General features: G+C 34.4%; 1 protein-coding gene across 2 annotated transcripts in view; it reads left to right on the top strand.

Moving 5' to 3' along the window:
* The window catches only part of LOC115440903 (steroid receptor seven-up, isoforms B/C), a 93,779-nt gene that overhangs the window by 7,443 nt on the left and 62,118 nt on the right, over window positions 1-24,218 (top strand). For both annotated transcript variants that reach the window (XM_030165409.2, XM_030165407.2), the window contains exon 2: window positions 12,238-12,387. In XM_030165409.2, coding sequence (XP_030021269.1) covers window positions 12,369-12,387 — 19 coding nt within the window. In that variant the 5' untranslated portion in view covers window positions 12,238-12,368. The remainder of the gene's footprint in view (window positions 1-12,237; window positions 12,388-24,218) is intronic.

Below are 24,218 nucleotides of genomic sequence, written 5' to 3'. Positions count from 1 at the left end.
TCATTATGGTCGACTTTCGGATGTCCAGTATTCAGTATAGTTACACTGGCTACAATGTCCTATAAACCGAAATATAACAGTGACTACACACTTGTGCTTGGCGCTAAAAATAGACATTGACTCTCACATATGAGCAACCTACCACCAGTAAACCAACCTCCAACAATATTTACGTCCTTCATGAATTCCGTCAACACTAATAAAGCAGTATCAAGTTAAAATAAACCTTCAAGACAGACTCTCAACAGATTTTGATTAATATCAAATTACACTTTTAAAGAACTGCGGCGTAATTTCAAAAGTACAATCTAATATTAAATTCTATCACTATGATTAATGATCGTAGTTAATTGATTATACGTAATTTCATTAACTATACCTTTCTGAAATTTAATAACTTATCAAAACTATATTAAATACATGAAGAAATGAAGTGACGGTCTAATTAGCCAGTGTAATTGGATTATTTTTTAGAAAAGCACGATGGGCTCATGGAAGATATACAGTCTTACTTATAAAAAATTCGCAAAGCTATGGTTAGTTAAGACACAAATTACTCGATCAGCTGTAAATCAAAACCCGCCATCTTGCCTCTTAATAAGGTTTAAACTAGGAAACCGGTGATGTTTTTGACAGCTATTTAAGCAATTCTTAATCACCTCTTAACGCTAAAACAAGTTTATAAGTAAGACTAATTATCACGAAAATGCACTTTGCCTACCCATTCGGGGATAAAAGCAGGATGTGTCCTTTATACAGCGCAGTCTAATTCTTCACACTGCTTTCTAATTTGAAGTTCAGGTGGATTCTGTTAGTACGCATACGTGTCGCTTATCAGGCAAGTGGCTCGTATCATCCTTCAATAGTATAAAAAAGTCCCCACATAAATCTATAATAATATTATAATGCTGAAGAGTTTGTTTAAAATAAACAGAAACTACTAAACCGTTGTTGTTAAGTAATAGGAAGCTACATTACTACTGAGTTCTACAGGCTATTTTATATCCCAGGAAAATATTTATTCCGAGGAAAATTCACACGGGCGGAGTTGTACGGAAAAAGCAGTTACTAAATAAATCTAATAAACCACATACCACACTAACCACTATAACTCCTCAATACGAATAACTGTAAGAAACTTTCACTGTATTCTCCAGACCCAAAATTAATTCAAAAATTTTATCGACGTGGAATCGAATCCATGTGCTTCCGATGCGCTGTACTCGTCCTTGTCATAATTTAGTACTTCGAACGATGCATATTTATCGCAATATTCTGCAACGAGTATAATATTAATCCTTCGAGCCAATTAATATGCGATTAACCGTCAAAACGATGCCAATTACGGTATAATCTACATTCCTTGGCCAAGCACCACAAAACGATTATGTAAAGGTTATTTAAAGGTAAATTGTTTAAATTTTACTAAACACAGAAACGGCTGAACGTATTTGGATGGAATTTGATACACGGTTTGATCATAACTAGGAGTGATGTAAGCTTTTTTTTATCTCGGAAAGTACATTCAAGACAAGATTTTATTCTTTCGAAAAAGGTCTTTACGAGTGAAGCAACGTATATCTAGTTATATAATAAGAATATCAATCAGCCCTGTATTATATATTGTCTCACTGCTGGGCACGGGCCTCCTCTACTACTGAGAGGGATTAAGCCTTAGTCCACTACGCCGGCCTAATTCGGATTGGTAGACTTCACGCACTCGAAAAATTCCCATAGAGAACTCAGGTATGAACGTTTCCTCACGATGTTTTCCTTCACCGTTAAAGTAAGCGATAATTCAAAGAATACACGTATAACTTTAGCAAAGTCAGTGGTGTATGTCCTTGGGCTTTGAACTTGCGGACACTCGTCTCAGCAGTCCGTTCCACACCCAACTAGGCTATCGCTACTTTTATGTCTAGTTAACTAAATTTTTTGTACTGACGTTACTAATTAAAATGTTTTTGAGAGGCAGTCGCCTAAGGCTTTTGATGTGGAATTTTAAACTGTTGTTCAGTAGCCATTGGCCTAAGGCAAGAACTTGTCTGAAGTATGATTCGGCTGTTCATAAAAACTCTGGGATAAAATGATATTCTCTCAACGTCTTATCTATACTTATATATATAGCTGAAGAGTTTGTTTGTTTGAACTTGTTTATCTCGGGAACTATAAAACTGATTTTGTTTTTTCTTTCACTAATAGGAGTAATGTATTACTCCTGGTTGATATAGACTATTTTTTAACCTAGAAAAATGTTTATCCCGGAAAAACTTTCACGCATACAGAACGGTAAGCAAAAGCTACAAATTATTGATAAGTAAACTTAACATTTTGATATTTCCGTTCCAGTGTGATAGGAGATAGTACTATTTTATTATGTCAGATACAAATATATGCTTTGTTTTAAATAAACATAGCTCTTTCATAATGAACATAGTAAAATTCTTTACTCAGGTAATTTTAACTATATGTGCATAATTTTGGTCACATCTTGATTTTTAACGTATACAACGTGAACTAAAACGATATATTTTAAAATCAAGATATTAGTGTGCGGAATAAGGCACAAGAAAGGAAGATTTACTTTCTTGTTCCTTATTCCGCATGATGTACTGATGTACAGTAAAAGAAGAAGAAAGTCGAAATATATAAAGAATAATAACACAATTATACCCATTATGCCAACCCTTATTCAGTTCCTTGCTGCAGTATCAGCCTGACCGATAATTCACTATTAGATAATTTGAACCTAAATAAACTAAAGAAAGCCTAAATTGGCGTATCATTTTCCTTTACTTAAAATAACCTATTTATACGGGTGAATATTTGAAAATAGACATATTCGGTGTTCCTAAAATAAATTCAAATATTGCTTCCAATCGCGATCTTTATCGATTCGATGTAAAGTTTATCGTATTTATATACTATATAAATCAAAGGCACAGTCTGTAAATCGATATTCAGGTCGGAATTGGATTTGAAAAATGTTCACGAATGGCAATGAGAAATGACACATATGGTAATTAGTATTTGTAAAATGGTAATTAATATTTGCTAAATGGTAATTATAATAAGTGGTTGATAGGTAATAAGTAAATAAATAAATACCGTTAAAATTATATAATATATTATATTTATGAATTACTTAGTCTGGCCATAAATACTGTTACACTTAATTATAAAAAAATATTACATTTGAATTTCGAATCTGTCATTTTTATACGATTGTTCATTGTGTTTTCTCATTTTGGCGCCAATACATTGTAAAATATTTTGCGATATTAAAATGGTGTGGGGTGATAAAGAGAACCGAATCGCTGTGATAGCATTACACAAAGTAGGTATGGAGCCAAATGCAATTTTTAAAACTCTCCATACACTTGGTATTAGTAAAATGTTTGTGTACCGGGCTATTAATAGGTACAATGAGACCTCCTCTGTTTGTGACAGAAAAAGATCTGGCCGTCCACGTAGTGTTCGTACGAAAAAGGTGGTCAAAGCAGTAAGGGAAAGAATTCGAAGAAATCCTGTCCGAAAGCAAAAGATTTTATCTCGGGAAATGAAGATAGCACCTAGAACCATGTCGCGTATTTTAAAAGATGACTTAGGACTTGCAGCCTATAAGAGACGCACTGGCCATTTCTTAACTGATAATTTAAAGAAGAATAGGGTGGTAAAATCGAAACAACTACTGAAGCGGTACGCAAAGGGAGGTCACAGAAAAATTTTGTTTACGGATGAGAAAATTTTTACAATTGAGCAACATTTTAACAAACAAAATGACCGTATTTATGCTCAAAGCTCTAAGGAAGCTTCCCAATTAGTCGACAGAGTGCAACGTGGACATTATCCGACTTCAGTGATGGTTTGGTGGGGTGTTAGCTATGAAGGAGTGACTGAGCCATATTTTTGTGAAAAAGGTATCAAAACATCGGCACAAGTGTATCAAGATACCATTCTTGAGAAGGTAGTTAAGCCCCTTAACATCACCATGTTCAATAACCAAGTATGGTCCTTCCAGCAAGACTCGGCGCCGGGTCATAAAGCTCGGTCCACGCAGTCTTGGTTGGAATCGAACGTTTCGGACTTCATCAGAGCTGAAGACTGGCCGTCGTCTAGTCCCGATCTTAATCCGCTGGATTATGATTTGTGGTCAGTTTTAGAGAGTACAGCTTGCTCTAAACGCCATGATAATTTGGAGTCCCTAAAACAATCTATACGATTGGCAGTGAAGAATTTTCCCATGGAAAGAGTGCGTGCTTCTATTGATAACTGGCCTCATCGTTTAAAGGACTGTATTGCAGCCAATGGAGACCACTTCGAATAAGCTTTTTATATTTTTAATTGTTTTATATTTATGTATTAAACTGACACACTGTAAAAGTAATAAATGTTATTTGCAGTTAACAATTTTCTTTTTTCTTTATTACAATATTTATGGCAAGACTAGGTATATATAAGTCTCTAATATATAAAGATTGAAAACAAACATATCTACTCATTGCCAACATTATAATATATAATAATTGTAACGCAACATGATTAACCAATTTTGCTCTTAATAATCAACAGAGTTTGGTCAGCAAAATAAATACATCTAACAAAACAACAGTCTTGTTTAATTATTACAATAATATTATATTTTAAAATCAACAGAAATGAGAAAATCCATTATAAAAATGTGTTAAACATTGATCTTGACTTAATTCTTCAAGGAAATAATGCTAAAATGATACAATATGTCGAATGTCGACGGACCACCTGGTATTCAGAGGGACTAGTTGCTTTGGGTGTTTGGAAATGAATTGTAGACATACTAAGTATGTCGGAAAATTACAATGTGATAGCAAAAATGAATCTACTAATACTATGAATAAAGAAACTATTATTGATGAGTTGGGTTAGTGAAACTCTTGTGCTAGACGATCTGTCAGAAGACCCTGGACGTCCTGTTCAAAAATATTATGAATCTGATTCTAATTCAAGTTTAAATATCTTTTAACTTCCTATGTTATAATTTATCAGTTTATCTCATAACCTTAATTAAGAAATACATTTACATGCGACTTGTTCAAAATATTATTTTTAGTTGATTTTAGTTTTCATATAACAATTCCGATAGATGTAAAATCTTTTCAACATTTCTTTCTTTGCAGTCTTCTAGCTCTTGGTGTTAATTCTTAAGCTGATAATATTTTTTTCTGTGCTCTTCGTTTTTTTATCGTTATTTTTCTTTCTGTTTTTCCTGGGCGTATAATAATAGGATCAGCTTTAATTTTTGTGTATCTACTTCTAAGGACAATTCTCAAGGCTTTTGCTTATACTTCTTGATTAGATTTTTTTATTCCCAGGCATCTTTAAATTCAAAAACAGTGAGATGGTAAGCGATACGATCACCCATAAACAGTAGCAAGTCTACCTGGAATGTTAAATTACAACGTACTGTGTGATACTTCACTGCGGTTGTCATCCTGAGAAATCATAAGGCATTAAGTCTCAAGATGCCCTGTAATAACATTGTTTACAATTTTCTTCAAACCGACACACAACAGTGCATGCACACTGTTTCCTGGCAGCAGAAATAGACACTCAAGAGAGCTACCTTCATTGTATCTAAAACTTCTATTGACTGGTGGTAGGTCTCTCATATGTGAGAGTCCGCCTGGTTAGGTACCACGGCAATGTCTATTTCTGCCGCCAAGCAGCAGTGTGTAGTCACTGTTGTGTTTCGGTTTGAAGGACATTGTAGCCAGTGTAACTGCTGGACATACTAAGACTTAACATCTCTTGTCTCAGGATAGCGAGCGCAGTGGAATACCAAACTATACTTTGTAATTCAAGGTGTTGGATGGTGTTTCTGCTGTTTATAGGCTGTCGTATCGCTTACCATCAGGCGAATGGAGGGCTCGTCTCTTCATTCAAAGCTAATAAAAAAAAAAAGCTATTAGTGAACTCTCCTAATATAAGAATTTATTAAACCATTAATTGCATAACTCTTTATACTATTATTTACTTTTTAGGGATCAAATAACGTTTATTGTCTTAAGTTTATATAAACAAAGTATAAAATACGATAATAATACATTTTTGTTTACTTCAACTTTACGCAATACTAATTACAATTTGTTATTGCCAATTACCGTTTACCAAAATTCAAACGGTAAACACGGTAATTATAACGACGGTAAGTAGTTTTTGCTACATTTTATTTTATAAAACATTCTTTATACTACTTTATAATTTAAGAAACCATAAATCGGGACAGTTTTTTATGACGATAATTATAGTTAATCCAAATTGTAAATAAGCAACACAGACTTACCACAGCAAGCTCAAACGGAAATGAGAAAAATTTGTGACAAACGCTTTTTTTCGACGATAAATACGAGCTGCAGCTGCCGTATAACCAATTCTTGATGTGTAATCTGCTTGAGTCGCGAGAGGAAACTCAGCTCTAGCCGCAGAATAAACCAAACAGGCACCGACACGTTCCGTTTAAGTTTTAACACTATGACTATTTCAACAAATGGTAGGTAGAACAATGTGTTGGGACAAATTTCGAAGTGGTTAAAAATAATATTAAAGTGTTCTTTATAGTTTGTAATTTGGGTAGCTTGTAGAGTATTTATTCTATTATCTGAATAGTTTAAAAAAAATACGATCTTCAAAAGGTTTTTACTACTTTTCGCACATTTATTGCTAAAATTTGGAAATTGTGACACGGATGGTAATTAGATTTAAGGCATGTTTTTGAGGATAGCTTTTCTATTTATTACAATACGGATATGTTTTCCACATGCACATATAGACCAGGAACCAAGCTTTAGGAAAAATAAAAAAAAACATTAAATAATATTTGTCTAGGTAGTTATTTGCTTAGAGCCGCGTAATATGCACATGTCAAATATTCACCCATACCCAACATGATGTAGGTATAACTAAGTTTGTAAGTACAAAAACTAACAGGTGATGTATAACTAAGTTTATAAGTGTATAGTAGTGATTACAAAATAGAGGCTAATTGCAAGGCCACGCACTCAATAAAACTGAAGTAAAGGGATTAATTTAATTACTTTGTAATCATTTTTATTGATATAATATTATAGTTTATTGAGCCGTTATTTAGTGCAGTAGCCTAAAGGATAATGAGGAATAATTCTAGGTAGGCATGTCTGTCTAGTAGTTTTTTTTCACGCACCAGAAAATGACCCCACTGTGCCTGATAGTGAGCGGAGTTTGGTCCAGATAGTGTTAACTATGCCGGCCTGTTTAAAATCGAATATACACAGGCTGAACCCGGAACACGGACTACGTGAGCGGTGGTGGGTCTTACACCTTGCAAGGTAGTATATTCAAATTATTTCCACCTATATGCGATGTAGAATAGCAAACGTAAACGTAGCGGAACGTTTTTTTTTTTCTCTTTATTAGGTCCACAAAACTAAAATAACATGAATGAATATGAGAAATTTATAATCCCTTATGAGGTACGCGTTACAAGTTGAGTATCTAGGTTAAATTATATATTTGAATATGTTTAACTTAGCTAAGGCAGGCGAACCAAAAAAGATGTCACAATAATAAGAAATAATATTGTAAGACGAGCACATGCGATAGAGGGGTGAATGTTGACCGAGATTGATTTTGTACAAGGGCAGAGCAATTTTTAAAACAAACCAATAATTATTTTCAAAGCTTAACCTCGCTTCACATAGCATCCAGTCTATGGTAAGACTTTGCGTGTTCCATAGGAAATGGCTTTACAATTTACGCCCTAGTTTAAGATGATCAGACTTCGCGTGAGGAAGCGATCTCGTGCGGATGTGGGTCATGTCCACTGCAATCTCACCGTCATTACCAACACTTGCCAATTATTGTTTGCTACAATGTATTTTTACCTGTTCTGTGTTTTCAAACGGTGATTTACTGATCTAGCTTTGAGGTTAGGTTGAAGATCAAATATTGATTATTTTGCTGCTAATCTATAACTTTAAGCGCATGCGTGACAATTTTAGCTTGCATCTAAAAATATTGGTATTAAGGTGATCGATCTGGAAAGTGTTATAAAATGTTATAATTGGAGATAAATAAGAATTTTTGACCACCTATTTATAACTACTTGTGTTAGGGATAGAAAAACGTTATACTCAATTATTATGATGCGACAGTGAAGGAAAATATCGTGAGCAAATTGCATACCTTAGTTCTCTATAGGATTTTTGAGGGTATGTGAAGTCTGCTAATCTGCACTAGGCCAGCATGATGGACTAAGGCCTAATCCCTGTCAGTTGTAGTGGAGGCCCGTACCCAGCAATGAGACAGTATATTACAAGGCTCATATTATTATTATATTATGACTCGAAAACACCTTAAAATAAAACTATTTTTCGGATCGCGGTTTGAATATTTTGGTTTTCTCCCGGCGCGCGCGTTTCGAAGTCTTTGCAGCCTTCGTGGCCACAGGGGGACTGAAGTGTTGTTCATCCGCAAAGTCAAAGTTACGTTAATAAAATCGCGATCAAATCTGAAAAATAGTTTAATTTTGATATCTAACATTCGAAAATACCTTCAACAATAAAGTAAGTTTACAAAACATTAATGAAATAAATTCTCATATTATCCTTATTCGACAACACTTTTAATTATCACATAATGTTACCCCTACCATTGTTTATAGTATCGTCATACAATTTGCAAGTCGATCTTCCCAGCGATAGCAGTAATTGGGCAGCGCTCCTGGTCGATTACCCGTCTACTACACCTGTAGAAAATCTTACTTAAACTGTTAATATAAATGAGAATTGTGATGTTCAGCTGTTTGTTATTAAAAGTCCCGCTGAATGATTTGAGGGGTCTATGGTATTTGGTTGGTTTGGGTATGAATAACTACCGATGTTTTGTGGCGTGCTTTTCTGTCCCATGATGTAATTGAACGAATAAAGCTATATTGTGGCCTAATTCTAACTTTGCTGTATATAATAAATCTATAAACAGACCTGCACTAAAATCGATTATGTCCTCAAAGGTTAAATTTTATAAAGAATTTATCTTCATAAAAATTATTTGACCTGGTCGGTGCTGTTCATTCAAAAATCTTTTTAAAACAAGCAAACAAGATGAGAGCTGATATAATCTGATAGCGATATTTAACAAGCTGCCTCTACGCACGTACGGTCCCGGCTTATCGTTCACTAACGGTATTCGCCGACGCGAAATGTGGAAATATTCAACTACCTTCCCCATAATGCACTGGATTTTATAAAAGTGTAGAGTCTAATGCTTGGTGAATTGGAAATGTTTTAGATATATGTATTGGATTGTGTCTTATTTAATAAGATTCGATTCGATTTTTAAATTTAAAGTTAGAACAAAACATTCGCGGTATTTTTTTATTATAGAATAAATTTACAAACTACATAGAACGATTTATAAGTCAATATTTCATAACAATATAACACTTTAAAATAAACAGTCTGTCTTTAAAAAGTTAACTGAAATGAGTCGGAAATATTAAACCTTAACTGATCGGTGATTGAATTAAGTTTTATACCTTCCATAGACTTGTAACCTATAAAAATGATGCGGACAATATCTATGGTAATTGTATATAAAAAGGTGACAAGTGAAGATCGTATCTTCCAAAGATCATTACCGAACAATTTCTCAATCAAAAGCGGAAACAAACATCGTCATTAAAATCGGAATTTTAATACATTTTATTGTTACTTATTAATTCAGAGTAAATTTGTTGGTGCGTTAAGATGGTCTATCTAATTTAGATGAAGATAATTTTGATTAGGTCTTTAAATACTAAGCTTTATTGCTATGATGACAGCGTCTAAATAAACAGCTTTCAATGGATAACGGAAAGAATATGCTGGGATCAGATTCTGGTGATGATGTGTTATATAAAGTCGGCGAGTGGTACGCTAAAATTGAACTAATTAGCACAATCGGCCTTGATGGCGCAATATTTGTTGGTGGTAGGATATATTTTATATCCGCCCGGATAGCCACCACCGTAAAAGGTGTTAAACCCGCCATAGTGCCCACGTATGTGTGTAGCGTTCCAGGATCATTCTGTATATCTGGTTCAGATAGGCCGGCATAATTGTGACGACTGTTTAGGGGTAATCGTCAGTCAACATTCTATTGGACGACACTCCACTTACCATCAGCCACCTACCATCATATTAGAACCATTCTTATTTTATAATAATATATTTATCAATCTAAAATAAGCAAGCTATATCTAATGTTACTAAAATAGATTCTAGTTATAAAACATTCACCTCTTCAGACAAGGCTGCAAATGTTTCGTTGGCTCATTTTAAAGGATTTAAAAAATAAAATAAAAAACATATTCTTACCAAAATGGCGGCCACTAACACATTATTACATCTTGTAACATGTTTACGTATATAAATGACAATACAAGACGGTTGTGTAGTTTTATATCATGTTTTATGGACTATTTGTAATTCTTATTTTTGTTGCAATGACGTTGTTATTCTGTATAAGTGTAGGTAGGTATAAAGGGTGTCATTGTATACGACAGCTAACAATAATATTATGTAATATATTTAAAAATGTGTATAAAAGTTAAGGAAACTGTTACGTAGGTTATTGTATATGGCACGCCCCTCCCCGCGCCACCCGAGTTATCACTATACAATAAGTGGACATTAAACAGTGTGCAATCCACAAGCAATCATATTATTATCCCCCATCCGCGTATGCAACAGAAATACTTGTCTAAAAACATTAAAAATCTCACTCCTATCAAATATAAAATTGTATATACACTTCTCAATGTTTCATTACTTTTCTACATGAGAACACTTTGGTCCAATTTCTTCCCAAAACCTATAAAATGTAGAAATTACATCCCAAGCCGTGACATGTCCACCTCAAAACTTATTTACCAGCAATAATGTATACTGTTAAACACTATTCAAAATAGTTCAATTACAATTTATATTGTCAAGTGGAATAGTGTGCCGTCACGCAAGGTAAGCGACGCGGCGCACATTTGAATACATCAATAAATTGTATTATAATTAAATCGTAACAAACACCACCTACTGATTTAATTTTTCTTTTTTCTACCAGTTCTCCGGTAGCCATTAAACTGCTGGACATACGACACATTTTTCTTTTTAAATTAATTTCTGAGCATTTTTTGTTTAGAATGTTTCTTCGCGCTTCAAGTGGCTCCCTAGTACAAAATTCGATTATTCATAGCGGTTTGTTTTAAAATTGAATATTTATTGAGAATAAGTGAGAGCACGTCACATATTTTCTTCAGTTTTGACGTTACGTATACATATTTAGAAAATAAAGATAATTTTATTCATTTTCAAACGTAACAGTTTTATTAAACTGCTTTTTAGTTATTCGTAAAATAATATATCAAAAATAGGTTATTCATTTTCATGATATAAATGTTTTTATCCGTAGTCCTTTTATAATTGACGTAATTTTGCGTATAATCACTGATATTGTACCGTAATATAAATTAAATAATTTTGCTCGCCCGCTAAAAAGGCGAAGTCATGATTTTGCGATACTTCATAACCTTAAAAACGCCTTAATCTTTTTTGTAAATGCATAGTTTACGGAAACAAAATCGACTGTCCATTTTAGGAATCATGCCATGCAATTTCCAACCTTATTTATACAACGATATGTGTAATTTTGAAATAATGTATAAACTACACACAAACTTAACTTTTTCCTTATTAATGCTCGATACATTATATATTCATGAGATTGGTTTAGCTCTCTTTAAATCATTGTTGGTATTTTAACTGTTTTATAAATTCATTCCACCATAAAACTTTATAAAATTTCATTTGATTTACTTCTTTATGTAAATTTAATAAGAGAATTAACAAAATAGAAAAATAAAATAGGTTAACAAGCAATTACTATGACAATATAGCTTCTGACAAAGCTTTTAACAGAATAACAAAAGGTTTTTCGTGTTTTTACTGTTTTGATTTGAATATTTTTGGTTATATTTTGTTTATTTGTATTCAAATGCGTTGCATCTTTTGAATGTATTTATATTGATTTAATTCTATACGTAACTAACTTCACTGTGCATCAGTGAATAATAATAAAAAAAAATATCATTAATATTCATTCATACATATTCCTCAATGTATATTTCTTAACCAGCCTTCACGCGAATCATCAAATTGTGCCAACATTCAAATAGCATTTCTCCCGCAGGTTGCAAATCATTTTTCAAGAGGTCCGTGAGGAGGAACTTGACGTACTCCTGTCGTGGTAACAGGAACTGCCCGATCGATCAGCACCACAGAAATCAATGCCAGTACTGCAGATTAAGAAAATGTCTCAAAATGGGCATGAGGAGAGAAGGTGAGTCCTCTACATATGTTTGATTGGAATTTGGTACTAACAATTGTATGAACCATGCCTATATTGAGACATTTGAACCGCTAGTTTTTTTTTTATGTAAATGTTCGCTTAATTAACAAAGAGAATTAATAATTTAAGTCAAAAAACTAGCTGATAGCATTTCATCATTAACACTCGTTCGATATATTTGTTTGAGTTACAATAACATCGATATATATGTGCTACGTACTAGATTTGGATTTAACTGACTTGAACTGCAATCCATTCAAACTAGTATGGTCAATATTGACAGCTTGTGGTAGTGTACGGAGTAGCGCTCATGATATAAGAACTCGAGTCTAAGTGTAAAACTGGATTTGAATAAAAAATATTAGTCAAATAAGTAAAATTATTTGTTGTTCAAGTGAATAAATAGGTTATAACAGTGACGTTTTGGTTGCCATTTTAGTTCAGATTTTAAACAAATAGTTTATATGAACGTTCGTATCTATAGAATATACTTCAATGCAATAACGACACTGCGTCATGCATCATTTGATCTAGAAAATTATAATCATCACAAATTAACTTCGAAAAACAAAAGTCGATACGAAATATAATGAAAACCAATTTCTGCTCTCGAACACCTTACTCAGTACATACAGTAATAATAGAATACGTAAACACAAAAAGCTCGCTTTAAAGGCACATTGATTGTCACAAGTGTAATTAGTAAAATCATTAATCTTGGCGAGTCATTAGTTCGAGTGGCCTTGGTATCGGATCTAAGTAACCGCTCAATGTTAATATGAAGTTATGAGCTGTAATAGGTTATTATAACACCGCTATTAATGTGGAAGGTTATTGTTTTAAAGACAGCGCTATGATTGATGTTTGCGTGTGACGCTTGGGAATTCGATGCATCCTGTTGAGGTTCGTCTAGAGCTCACATAGGTTCGGTAATGTTGTATTTTAGTTACTATTATATGTAAAAAAGTTGAATTCGAAATATTTGTTGTTCAGGTTATACAGATCAGTCTCTTACACACTTCATACTTAAGGTATAGGAGGACGTCATGCTATAGGTTTTTAAAAATTAATATCAAATGGTAGAAATGTAAATAAAAATCAATGACATGAAAGAAGATATAATCTATAAAATATACTTGGCAACTACTGACAGACATCTACCTATGCATTAACCTTTAATATTATGACTATAGAGAGCAAAATAGCTAGAAAAGTGTTTGCAATAATGTCACTACGTTTAACACTTGATTTGCACAAATTACAATAATTGGCCAATGAAGTTAACGACAATGTGACAACGATTGTTCCATAGCTTTTTATAATTAGTAAATTCCAAGTAAATTGGTTTTTTGTCACAAAATAAAGCTTTAGTGTCCGCAAATTCATATAATAAAACTAATGATACTCGGGCCAAGGTTTCTCATGAGGAACCTTGGGCAGCTGTTATGTGACAGACGGCCTATTGTTTATACTATGTATTTTTATTTATTCACCTTATGAGCTAAAAATCATATTCTATCACCATTTTAAAAGAAGTATAAATAGTCAAAAATGCCAGACTATCGCTATGAATCCAAAAGTCCAAAACACCAAATTAAACTACAAATGGACCAAAACTCGAAATATCCATAAACACAGGTGTAAGTATAAAAGATAACACGCGCGCGTTTCCTCTTGTCATAAAGGAAACGGTCTTGACGCAGGGCAGTGAGGTTGAAGAGTTCATAATGCGGCCGGCACCCCGCTGGCTCCGGCGATGAAGCCTCTAGCACCGTCTTAAATTAAATTATTTCGCCAAAAATATTTAAAGATTTTTTATGATGGTCATCAATTATCGAGGTACAGCTGATTTAATTAGTGCAATACGAAATCGAATTTCGTTTGTTGGTCACATGGTATCCCAAGAAATAATGTTGATTTATAGAACTGTAAATTACCCTTAATAAGGTTCTTTACCATCCAGTCCAACTTTACACTTGGGTAGGATCACAAATTTTTGTGCCAAAACATAAAAGTTTTACTAGGCGGCTGATTAGAGGCGCGCTTCCGACCAGATAATGCGAAGGCCACACCGGAAAGGACACGGTAACCCGCTGCTCTCAATTCAACCCTTAAGCACCCCATTAGGTGTCCTCGACCCCTCACACCTCGTATTTTGCCCAACAAACGATTTGTTTGCTGTCAACAAACAATAGAAAGGTGCAAACGTTCAGACTCCATACAGAGTTTTTTATCCGAGATTAACAGTTAATGGAAAGGAGAAAAAAGTAAGTGTGCCTCTTTTGTCGCTTTATAATCGTCTTAGATATCAAACTCGTAGATCTGGTCCGAGATTAGAGGCGTCGACGCGGCTTTTGTAATTTTTTTATTTGTATTGTTTGTGGCATGGTTTTGTGCGTTTTAGAGGTTGAAAGGACCCATTGAGAAGTTGGCTACTATTTGATTGTGATCTGTTAGAGATACGGTGTCTGTCCGCTGGTCATGTGTTGTGTAATCTCATTGAATTAGATAATAGACGACATTCCTTGCAACTTGTTTTTGTTTACCGCGTCCACTTTTTCACCTTTTCTTATGTCATCGAAATTCTTGTCAGCGGTATAATTTCCTTTTCATTCTCATTCATAAGATTTCATTTTTAAAATCAGCTAATGAATACATTGAATTATCATCTTATATTATTCAGTTACTTATTTCTTTCGTGATTCAACACTACAGTCACTTAACAAGTTGCTATACAATTTCATAACATTTTTGATAGTTATCTATAATCAAAAAGCCTTTTTTTATCATTGCTAAACCGCATTCCGCCGATTCAAGTGGTGCAACTGGCATATTACTCTAATACAAAATGTTTAGAACATCTTTTAGCCTACATTTACCTACTCTCTAAAGGCCAGTCCGAATTTATGATCTGGTACTGAACATTAAATAGTTCTGAGCATGTTTTATTAAATTATTACCATTACGTTTCATTGCAGAACATTCCTGTAATTCTGCATTATTTTGACCAGTATTTTAAATATTAATTTAAGCATAAGCAAAACTTAAAAAAACATATTCCCATAATAGGAACAAAACAATCAGACACTAAAATTAATTGACCACATTAAATACCGGTTTATTAAATAACTGCATACACGTTCGGCAACCCGGCTCCGCTCGTCATTCGTACAAAGCGCCTTTTGTTTAGCGCGCATCAATCATGCCTTTTGTTTGGGATATCTTAATAAGTTTTTGTACCGGCGCGGTCATTTAGAAAGATCCTGGTATCGCACCCGATGTGCCCGGGGCGGTTCGCGATGAATTTTAATGCGTTTCGATTTGCGGGGAAATTGAAAATGTATCTCTTGGGGTTATTATCGAAATCATTATATTCGATGTTGAATAGCATAAGAATGTAATATATCATTGATACCATTCATAAACTTTACTCAAATGACGTGATAATTTGTTCAGCGAATGTAGAATTCGTATATTATATTTTATAACGTAACGTTATTGACACAGATGATTTAAAAATAGAGGCAGATATATTGAATGTCATGAACGTCACTCCCTGATCCACGCATTTGCTAATAACGTGAGAACGAAATTCTTAAACATAGTGTTAACAACCAAAATTTAAAGTCCACTGAACACGTCACGGCAAATCCTTAATCCTAATACAATAACCATGTACAATGAACAGCCCACAAGTCCTGTCAAAAATTTCATACATTCCCATGCTTTGCAAATTGTTGGAATGTTTGCTTCGGTTGTTACTTAAAAGGTAAACACCCCAATCACGCCTCAGCCTACAATAGGAAGGGTGTCGCGTGGTGTCCAGGTGGAGCCATTGTTGGTCAACTGACCGTAAGTTTGGCCAACCTTGGCCTGGCATGGTCAGTTAGCCAAATAGATAGCGTGGGAAACGTAACGTCTTTTAGCTATTAGCTAATGACCAAAGGGTTGGTGCTTTGTTGTCACCATTTTGACCAGGCCCAACAATTTTTTTGTTTTGATTGAGCAACTCTTTTATGCTGGAAATTGTTGGCTATTCTTGAGAGGAATTGTCTATATAATGAAAGGAATTATGATACATATCATACTTATTAAACAACAAAGGATTAGCAACACCAATAGATGAATTAAAAAATACATCAATAAGATTGTTTTTCACATCCATGTGCCAACACGATCTCCAAGCAAATAGTAACAAAGATATACCGGGATTTACCCACACGTAATCGCGTCAAAAATCTGACGCGGCTCACAATGCGACGGCTTTGCGTCACAGCCGAAAGATATTATCGTTTCTAGCGAGCATAATAACTGTGACATGTACCACCGCTCCAGGCCCGGTAATGGCCCATGTTCCGGGAAAATGCTTCACTAGCCGCATAAAGATATCATCGACAGTACATATATACACGGTTTCCCACGGAATCCTTCGGACACCGGTCAAAAGTTACTAGTGTAGTGCAACATTAATTAAAAACTGCAAAATACCGGTCGTCTTCGAACGGGAAATCTAATTATATTTCCGCACGCTTTGTCAAACGATTTGCATGTGAATCGAAGGGTGGGAACAATGCGAAACAGCCAAAGGTCCGCTATAAGGGCAGGTAGCTTATATGGCCTGAGTCGCAGTTGTTAGAAACTTGATAGGTTCGTATAAACATTAGCTTCATGCCGGGCATATTGTGTTTCATTATTGTGAAAGGAGTTTTCGTCAAGTATACAATAAGGATTTAATAGTGCCGCTGTAATGTGGGCTAATGTTGAAAATGCATTAGGGTTTGAACACACCGTTAGATACAGGTGACCAGAATTGTATAGAATATATTCTATCACATGTAATTTTATCTATGAGCTATTAGAATTCGTATTCTATGATGGAATTGTGACAGAATACATGAAGTACAAATGAGAATCTAAGAAACTCATAAACGCTATTTTATTTCTACCTATTGATAGCTTACAAAAATATTAACATTTCAAATGATCGATAAGATTGCTTCTCCTCCTATTCTAAAGTTCAAGTATACGATAAAACAATTTATCCAGTATTGTAGATCGCGTATCAAAGCCCTTATCTGATTGCATAAGTGCAATAAATCGATTAAAATTAATATAATCGTAATTCTCTGCTATAAACACAAATGTTAAGTTTGATTCATTAATCGGGGATATAGCAATTGAATTAGAAAGTTGTTTGAAAATTATAAGAGATAAAATATCAATAAAGGTTTACTATATGAAAAACGACGTTAATGATTCATTCGTATAGGGTTATTATCTAGTTTCAATTTAGTGGTATTGCTTCCGGGGGCACATCAAGTCTGTTAAAGATTTTCTGACTCCTTCGGTCTAGGTATTTAAAACATTGAACTAAATGCAGAAATCGTTCCATATAACCGACAAAAATTGTGCTGGATTCAAGCCTTTCCTTTTTTAACGATCAGTAACTTCTCAGACACATCTTAAAGAAGCACTATCATAGAAATGCAAAACCCAAAAATAATCGTAACAAAATGATACACAACAAAATAGTAAACGAAACGTAACGACCGGCAAAAAGGAAATCAAAGTGTAAAATCATTTGTGTCGGATTAAAAAAGGAGCTAGAAGTTACGTGAGATGTGCCGGGCAACTATCAATCATCCTGTGATTTATATTCTGCCGGAATGATGCATCGAGCGGCGAGAGTGTTGCCTAATTAACTTTTTAAATTTCCACCCGATGGGAAAGGTTGCTATTGTAAGGGATAGCGGCGAATTAACAGATTATTCTGAAGATTTTAGCATAAATAAGGAAAATGATACGGGAGAAGCTATGCATGATGCTGTTGTTGAGAACTTAGATGATGTAATACGAGAATTTGTTCACGCTCCACTAATAAATAACGTCAACAATCATGTATTCATTTTACTGTCGATGTATAAAAATAAAAAGATTCAGACAGCTAATGATACCAAAGTATTGAAATTAACACCTAAGCGGCCAAAACAAAACATCGCAAAACAAAAAAGACACGATCTCATTTGGAATGCACGTGAGACTCGAACAGCGCACAGCTGAGGAAAGCGAGGCAAATTCACCATTCATCAAACGCAACGCGACATGACATTATATAGCACGTCAAAATACCCACCAACAGGGGGCTACATCAATGGCCGTTCCACTTGCCACGGCGGGAATCGAAGGCGGACCCCCGCGGTGCCGGCCGGCCGGCTAACGAACCAAACAGGTGATTTATAGGCATACCGGCGGACACACGAGCTAATTCCTCTACGACGTGTGATGTTACATCATGAAATATCACTTTATTTAAATCTTTTCGTATGATGTGAAAATATGTTTCGTGAGGTTTATTAGTGTTCTTTTGTTTTGGGAAAGTTCATTTGTTAATCTTGTCGGGTTTGCGGCTCTGATGCTGTGCCCAATTTGTTTATCAAGATTAAAACTTCGTGTATACTTTTCTAATTTAATCTAATGGTCTTCAATTAAAGATATTAAATAATAATCTTAGTAAATCAGCGAAGAGGAATAGATTATAGACACAAATCGTCTATCATCTAAAATCAACAATTATTATACCTCGTGACATTATAATAGTGCATTAATGCCCATCACAATTATGCGACATCAAGTAAATGTTGTTCCATAAACAAACATGCTTTCAAGTGAAGCATTTATATTTTAATATTAACAATCAAATCTTCCTGTTAATTCCACTTACAAGTGTACATATAATTTACATAATTTAACTTTCATTTCAAGGTATCATCAAATTGAATGTCATTGCTTAAAACCCCCAAATTATATTCATCCGTACATTACGTAGTAACATCAACCTCGTGTTGATTTGTTACATCTTCAGCATCACATAACTTTACATCAGAATCGTTCAGAGCGTCTATAACACGCCGCGTAAGTTTATTTATCTTGAGAACCTACCGATAATCCTATACAAAATAGCAAAGATACGTTGGATTTCTAACAGGTGAAATTTTCTCACAGTCGGCTGGTGCCGCGGCGTACGATCTGGTGTGCGCTGGGGTAATGCACGATATGTATATTGGATACTACGTTAGACGAAACCTGTTCTGGTTGGTCATGCCCTCTGTACCGCACCATATATCTCCATAGTTTCACTTTATATTCGAGATCATAGTTTTAATGATGCGGCGGAATTTTGCTTTGTTTGTTTCGCTTTTTACGAGGTAACCATGCGGAAATGCTGGGAGTTTGTGTAAGCTTGAATGTACATAGCGATATCTTATCTCATCTTACCTATAATTGCGAAAGTTTGTGAAAATATGGATGATTGTATATTTGTTAGAAGTAAAAGCAGTAACTGAACGGATTTGGACAAAATTTGGCGCACGAATAACGTATGTCCTGGATTAACACAGAAGCTTCTTTTTATACCACTAACTTGCTCCCAAAATAATCGAAATTATAATCTAAATTTGTAGATAGATAAATCTATCGTATTTTTTAAAACCTTTGATAAAGGAAAGCCTTTTCACGCGGGTGAAGTCTGGAGCAATACCTAGTCATATATCAAAAGGTATGTAGTAAATTTCGTTAGATAATAATTAATGGCTTCCATATTATGATCTAAAAAAACTGTAGTTTTTTGCAAAAGAATCATCTCAAGTTACATTTAGATATTTTATTATAACGTCGAACCATAAAGAAACTTAATATAACATGTCAATCGTTTTTCGTATCGTGACATTTACAAACATTGGCATGTACGAAAATTTGCATAAAAATAAATACCTACATCGGTATGTAGATGCGACATTAATTCTCCTATCCAAATAAGTTTATTCCGCTGCATCATCTAAATAGCAGTTCGATGTAAAAGAAAGCCCAGATAAAATAAATCATTACACAATCCAGATATTTCTAAACATCACAAAATCACATATTTATAAAACGCTGACAGTTTAATGGTCAGCCGATGCTCCCATCAAATCACAAAATTATCGACATCGGAATAAGCCGCGTCGAGTTGGAAAACAAAACTAATTTAATATGCTAATAGACGATGATGGCTCAATAAAATTAATGATAACAGTCCATAATAATCATGAGCGTATTCGGAATTAAAACAAGGTTTTTTTGGACCTGTCGCTTGGAATTCATCGGGCGTCCGCATCTAGGTACACGTCGGGCCGTATGTCCGTCATTACCTCTGAATCATCTTTCACGTGACCACGCAGCTTGGCTTTCACAGGACTGTCCCGTTTTGTAATCATATCGTACAATTGCCTTAAAATATCGTTTCTAATAGGTGATCAACTCCTCTATGGAAGTCTCGTATACTTAAATACATGGCTAGTTCTAGTTATGCTTATCTCAACACGAGAGCTCATTACCGTCGCAATAGCGGACTGTTGCGAACAATTATGATGTAATCGGGATTATCAAGGCTCTTGCTATAAAGTTCATGAATGTTCACTTGCTAGTTTTAGTAATTTCTATATTTATATATTTGAAATCATTATTGACTTTAATTTTTTATTCGAATCGAAATTCCTTTATTGCCTACTCAATGTCCGTCATTCGCGTCACGTGTGGCTACACCAATCATCCTCGGTATCGTGCTTAGAGAATTTCGTGAGGTCACAGTTTAGTATAGCGGTTTAGGCGCCCTGCGGTCGTTCGCACGACAGAGATGGCTATATACAAGATCCTGCGAGAGGAACAAGGACGGCCGGTCCGTTTCTCCGTCTAGCACCGACCGTTCCGTGACCCCGCGACTAATCACACATCTGCAAGTATATTGTGATGATCGCAGGCTCAGTTTCTCAACGGTCAGGCTGCATCTTGCTTTCATTTCTCAGATTGTTTTACATCCACAATTGCTATTATGTGCGGTGTCGTTTATGTTGAAACCTGTCGATGTTAGATAAAGATCTGTTATTTTTCTTCTTTATTTATGTCAAGACTGTTTATCAGACTTATTTCTTTGCGAAATATAGCATATCATTACAAGTTATCAAAATAACAATTCTCACTATTTGTATTAAAGTCCAGGTTGATTTGATCTCAAACACATAAACTTAGATATTAAACTCCTTAAATTAACCAATGTTTTTTGTAAGAATGTTCAGAATTCACAGCACGTGCCCAAAACGGCTTAATTATACGCATCTCTGGTAATCGGATGATAATTTTAATCGGCCTTTTAATTGTGTTTTTATGTAACTCGTGACCAGTTTTTAGGGTCCATCCCTATTCATGTCATTTGTTGGATTTAAAAAGACGCTCCTTAGTAAAAATGTATTAAAAAAAATAGAACAATAAATTTGGTTTCCTATTTCAAGTATTGGATGCACGCTATTTTGCCCACAATATTTACAAATACTATATGTAGGTGTGACATTTACATGTTTCAGTTCTGTTTTTGTCTTTGTGCATTTTTAGTAGTTCCCTATGGAACGGGCGAAGTTATTAGCAAAAAATCAAATCCTCAATCATGTTAATTACAATATATTTACGGAAATATATCGTCCTTACATTCAAGGATTAACAACACATCTGTTTAGTCCTATATTCTCTTTACTGCAACACATTGGGATGTACGGAACCGATTCCTTGTCCAAATTTCAATATTTTTAAATTAGGAACGTGCCTCGGTGGTCTTTGTTTACATTCGACGCATTAACGACTTTCCATTTAGCCGTTTATTAACATTTTTCATTCGGGCATCGATAAAGTAAAGCCTCGTGTACATTCGTCAATTCTTACATTAGTGTTTAATCTGTGTGAAGCGACATTTAGAATTTTCTAATGATATACAACCGTTAGGACAACAAAAGAATCGCATTTGTCGTAAGTTAAAGTGACATGCGTGCTTCGTATTCAGAGATACGGTATGACAAGATTGACAACATTTCTTTAAATAAACTTAAGATAGTCGTTTGTGTGAAATATATCTATAATTTCAAGGTACGTTGATTTATTGGACATTTTCAGTGACATTTCGCAAAAGTTCACAATAATTTCATTCGTGAAACTGCCTAAGCAAATGCTAAAATTAATTTAATTAATCTAATTGTCAATAAGCTTAACCAATCTACTTTTGCAATTTCAAAATTAAGCCAAAATTAATTACAATAATAACTAATTACCCAACCTCCTTCTGAACTAATCCTTTTCAAACACGTTCGAAGTTACGTAACAAACTATGGTTTAGAACCGTGTGAAAGTCACATCATTAGCCGGTGTCATACTGTTCATTTCCTACGTACATGAAAAATGTTTAACATAAATAACGGATTATCAACTAGTATCGGGATGTAACAAGATACAAGTAAAATAAATAGACAAACGGTAAATGAAGATGTGTGCCGACCTAACAAATTTAAAATGTTCGTACTGAGATGGACGATTAGAGGTAATAAATCAGTGTAGATACGACACGGATGATACCTACAACGTGGAGAATTTGTTTTTGGTTGGTTGTTGAGCTGAGGCGAGCTCTGGCGTGCCTTATAGGGTCCAGTGAGCTGCAATGGCCTGAAGATGGTGATGAATGGGTTGATATGTCTCTTTTGAATTTGGCAGTATAATACAGTAAAATTGGTACAGGGGCCTTATTCTCTATCCCGCACGTTATTTTAACAGTGCGTAACAAGCACGTAACACAACGCGTCATGTTTAGGACTATAGAAATTTGACTTACAGAATACCGTTCCACGCTCATTTCTCGAAGATAACATGACACGGCCGCGTAACGCGTTTACACTATCATACAGAATAAGGGCCCTGGAATATATCGCTGTGTATTACAATGTCGTATGTTAATTTGTTGTAAAAAAATTATTGACAATTTTCATCTTAGTATATTGGAAAGGACAATGATTGATGGTTCCGCCTTTGTTTACCTTTTGGGATTATTGGACTCTTTGGTTGAAAAAGACGTGGAATCATATGACATATAATTCAATTTGCACATTATATATAATATAGAACCTTATGACAATGAACCAGCGAAGAAGTCAAGCAATCAAACTGGGAAAAAATCGATGAAAAAAGAATTAAAATTAAATTTGTAACCTATAGCTTCAAGAACTATTGAATATTACATGAGATTTGCATAGGTTCTTCAATTAACTAGCTATAATGCTAATATTTTGATCAGATACCACAAAAATGTTGGAACTTCACTATACCAGGAACTTTTATTCCCACGCGATCCAGATATCTCCTCTGCATTATTTGCTCTTTGCTCGAAGTACAGAGTGTCGCCCGATGTAGCTCTAATGACTTGATAGAAACCCGAAGTATTTGTTAATACTGTGATTTGTTATGTTTTATCTCGTATTTTACACTGTTCTTTTGTTTTTTATTTAAAATATATTAACTAGGTGTTGCTCGTAGCTTCGCCTGCTTTGACGTCTTCTGATATACTATATAACACACTCTTGATAAAATAATAACCTATTCCAAAATTATTAATTTGGAGGAATTGTCAAAAAACTAATATAAACTAATATAATAAAATTTAGGTTCCTATAAAATTGAACTTATTAAAGATAGGTCACAAATGAAAAAAACATGAAATACCATGAAACTTTTAGCATGAAAAAGAAAAGGAAAAGAAGGTCGCAAACAGAAATGAGTTTTTTTGACGATTCCCACAAATTAACACTTTTGGAGTAGGTCATTATTATATTAATAAGTAACTTTTGTAAACATGAATCCAATTGTATATTTTGCCAGTGCCCGCCCACTAATATCTGTAGCCAGATGGCTTCTCATGGTCTAAATAGCTACCAAACTTTATGGTACTATAGGCTAATTTAAAAAAATAGATTACC

The sequence above is a fragment of the Manduca sexta genome, chromosome 8 (genome assembly GCF_014839805.1).
Source record: "Manduca sexta isolate Smith_Timp_Sample1 chromosome 8, JHU_Msex_v1.0, whole genome shotgun sequence".
NCBI lineage: Eukaryota > Metazoa > Arthropoda > Insecta > Lepidoptera > Sphingidae > Manduca > Manduca sexta.
Note: the sequence above shows the minus strand (reverse complement) of the source record. Positions and strands in the feature narration are given on the sequence as shown.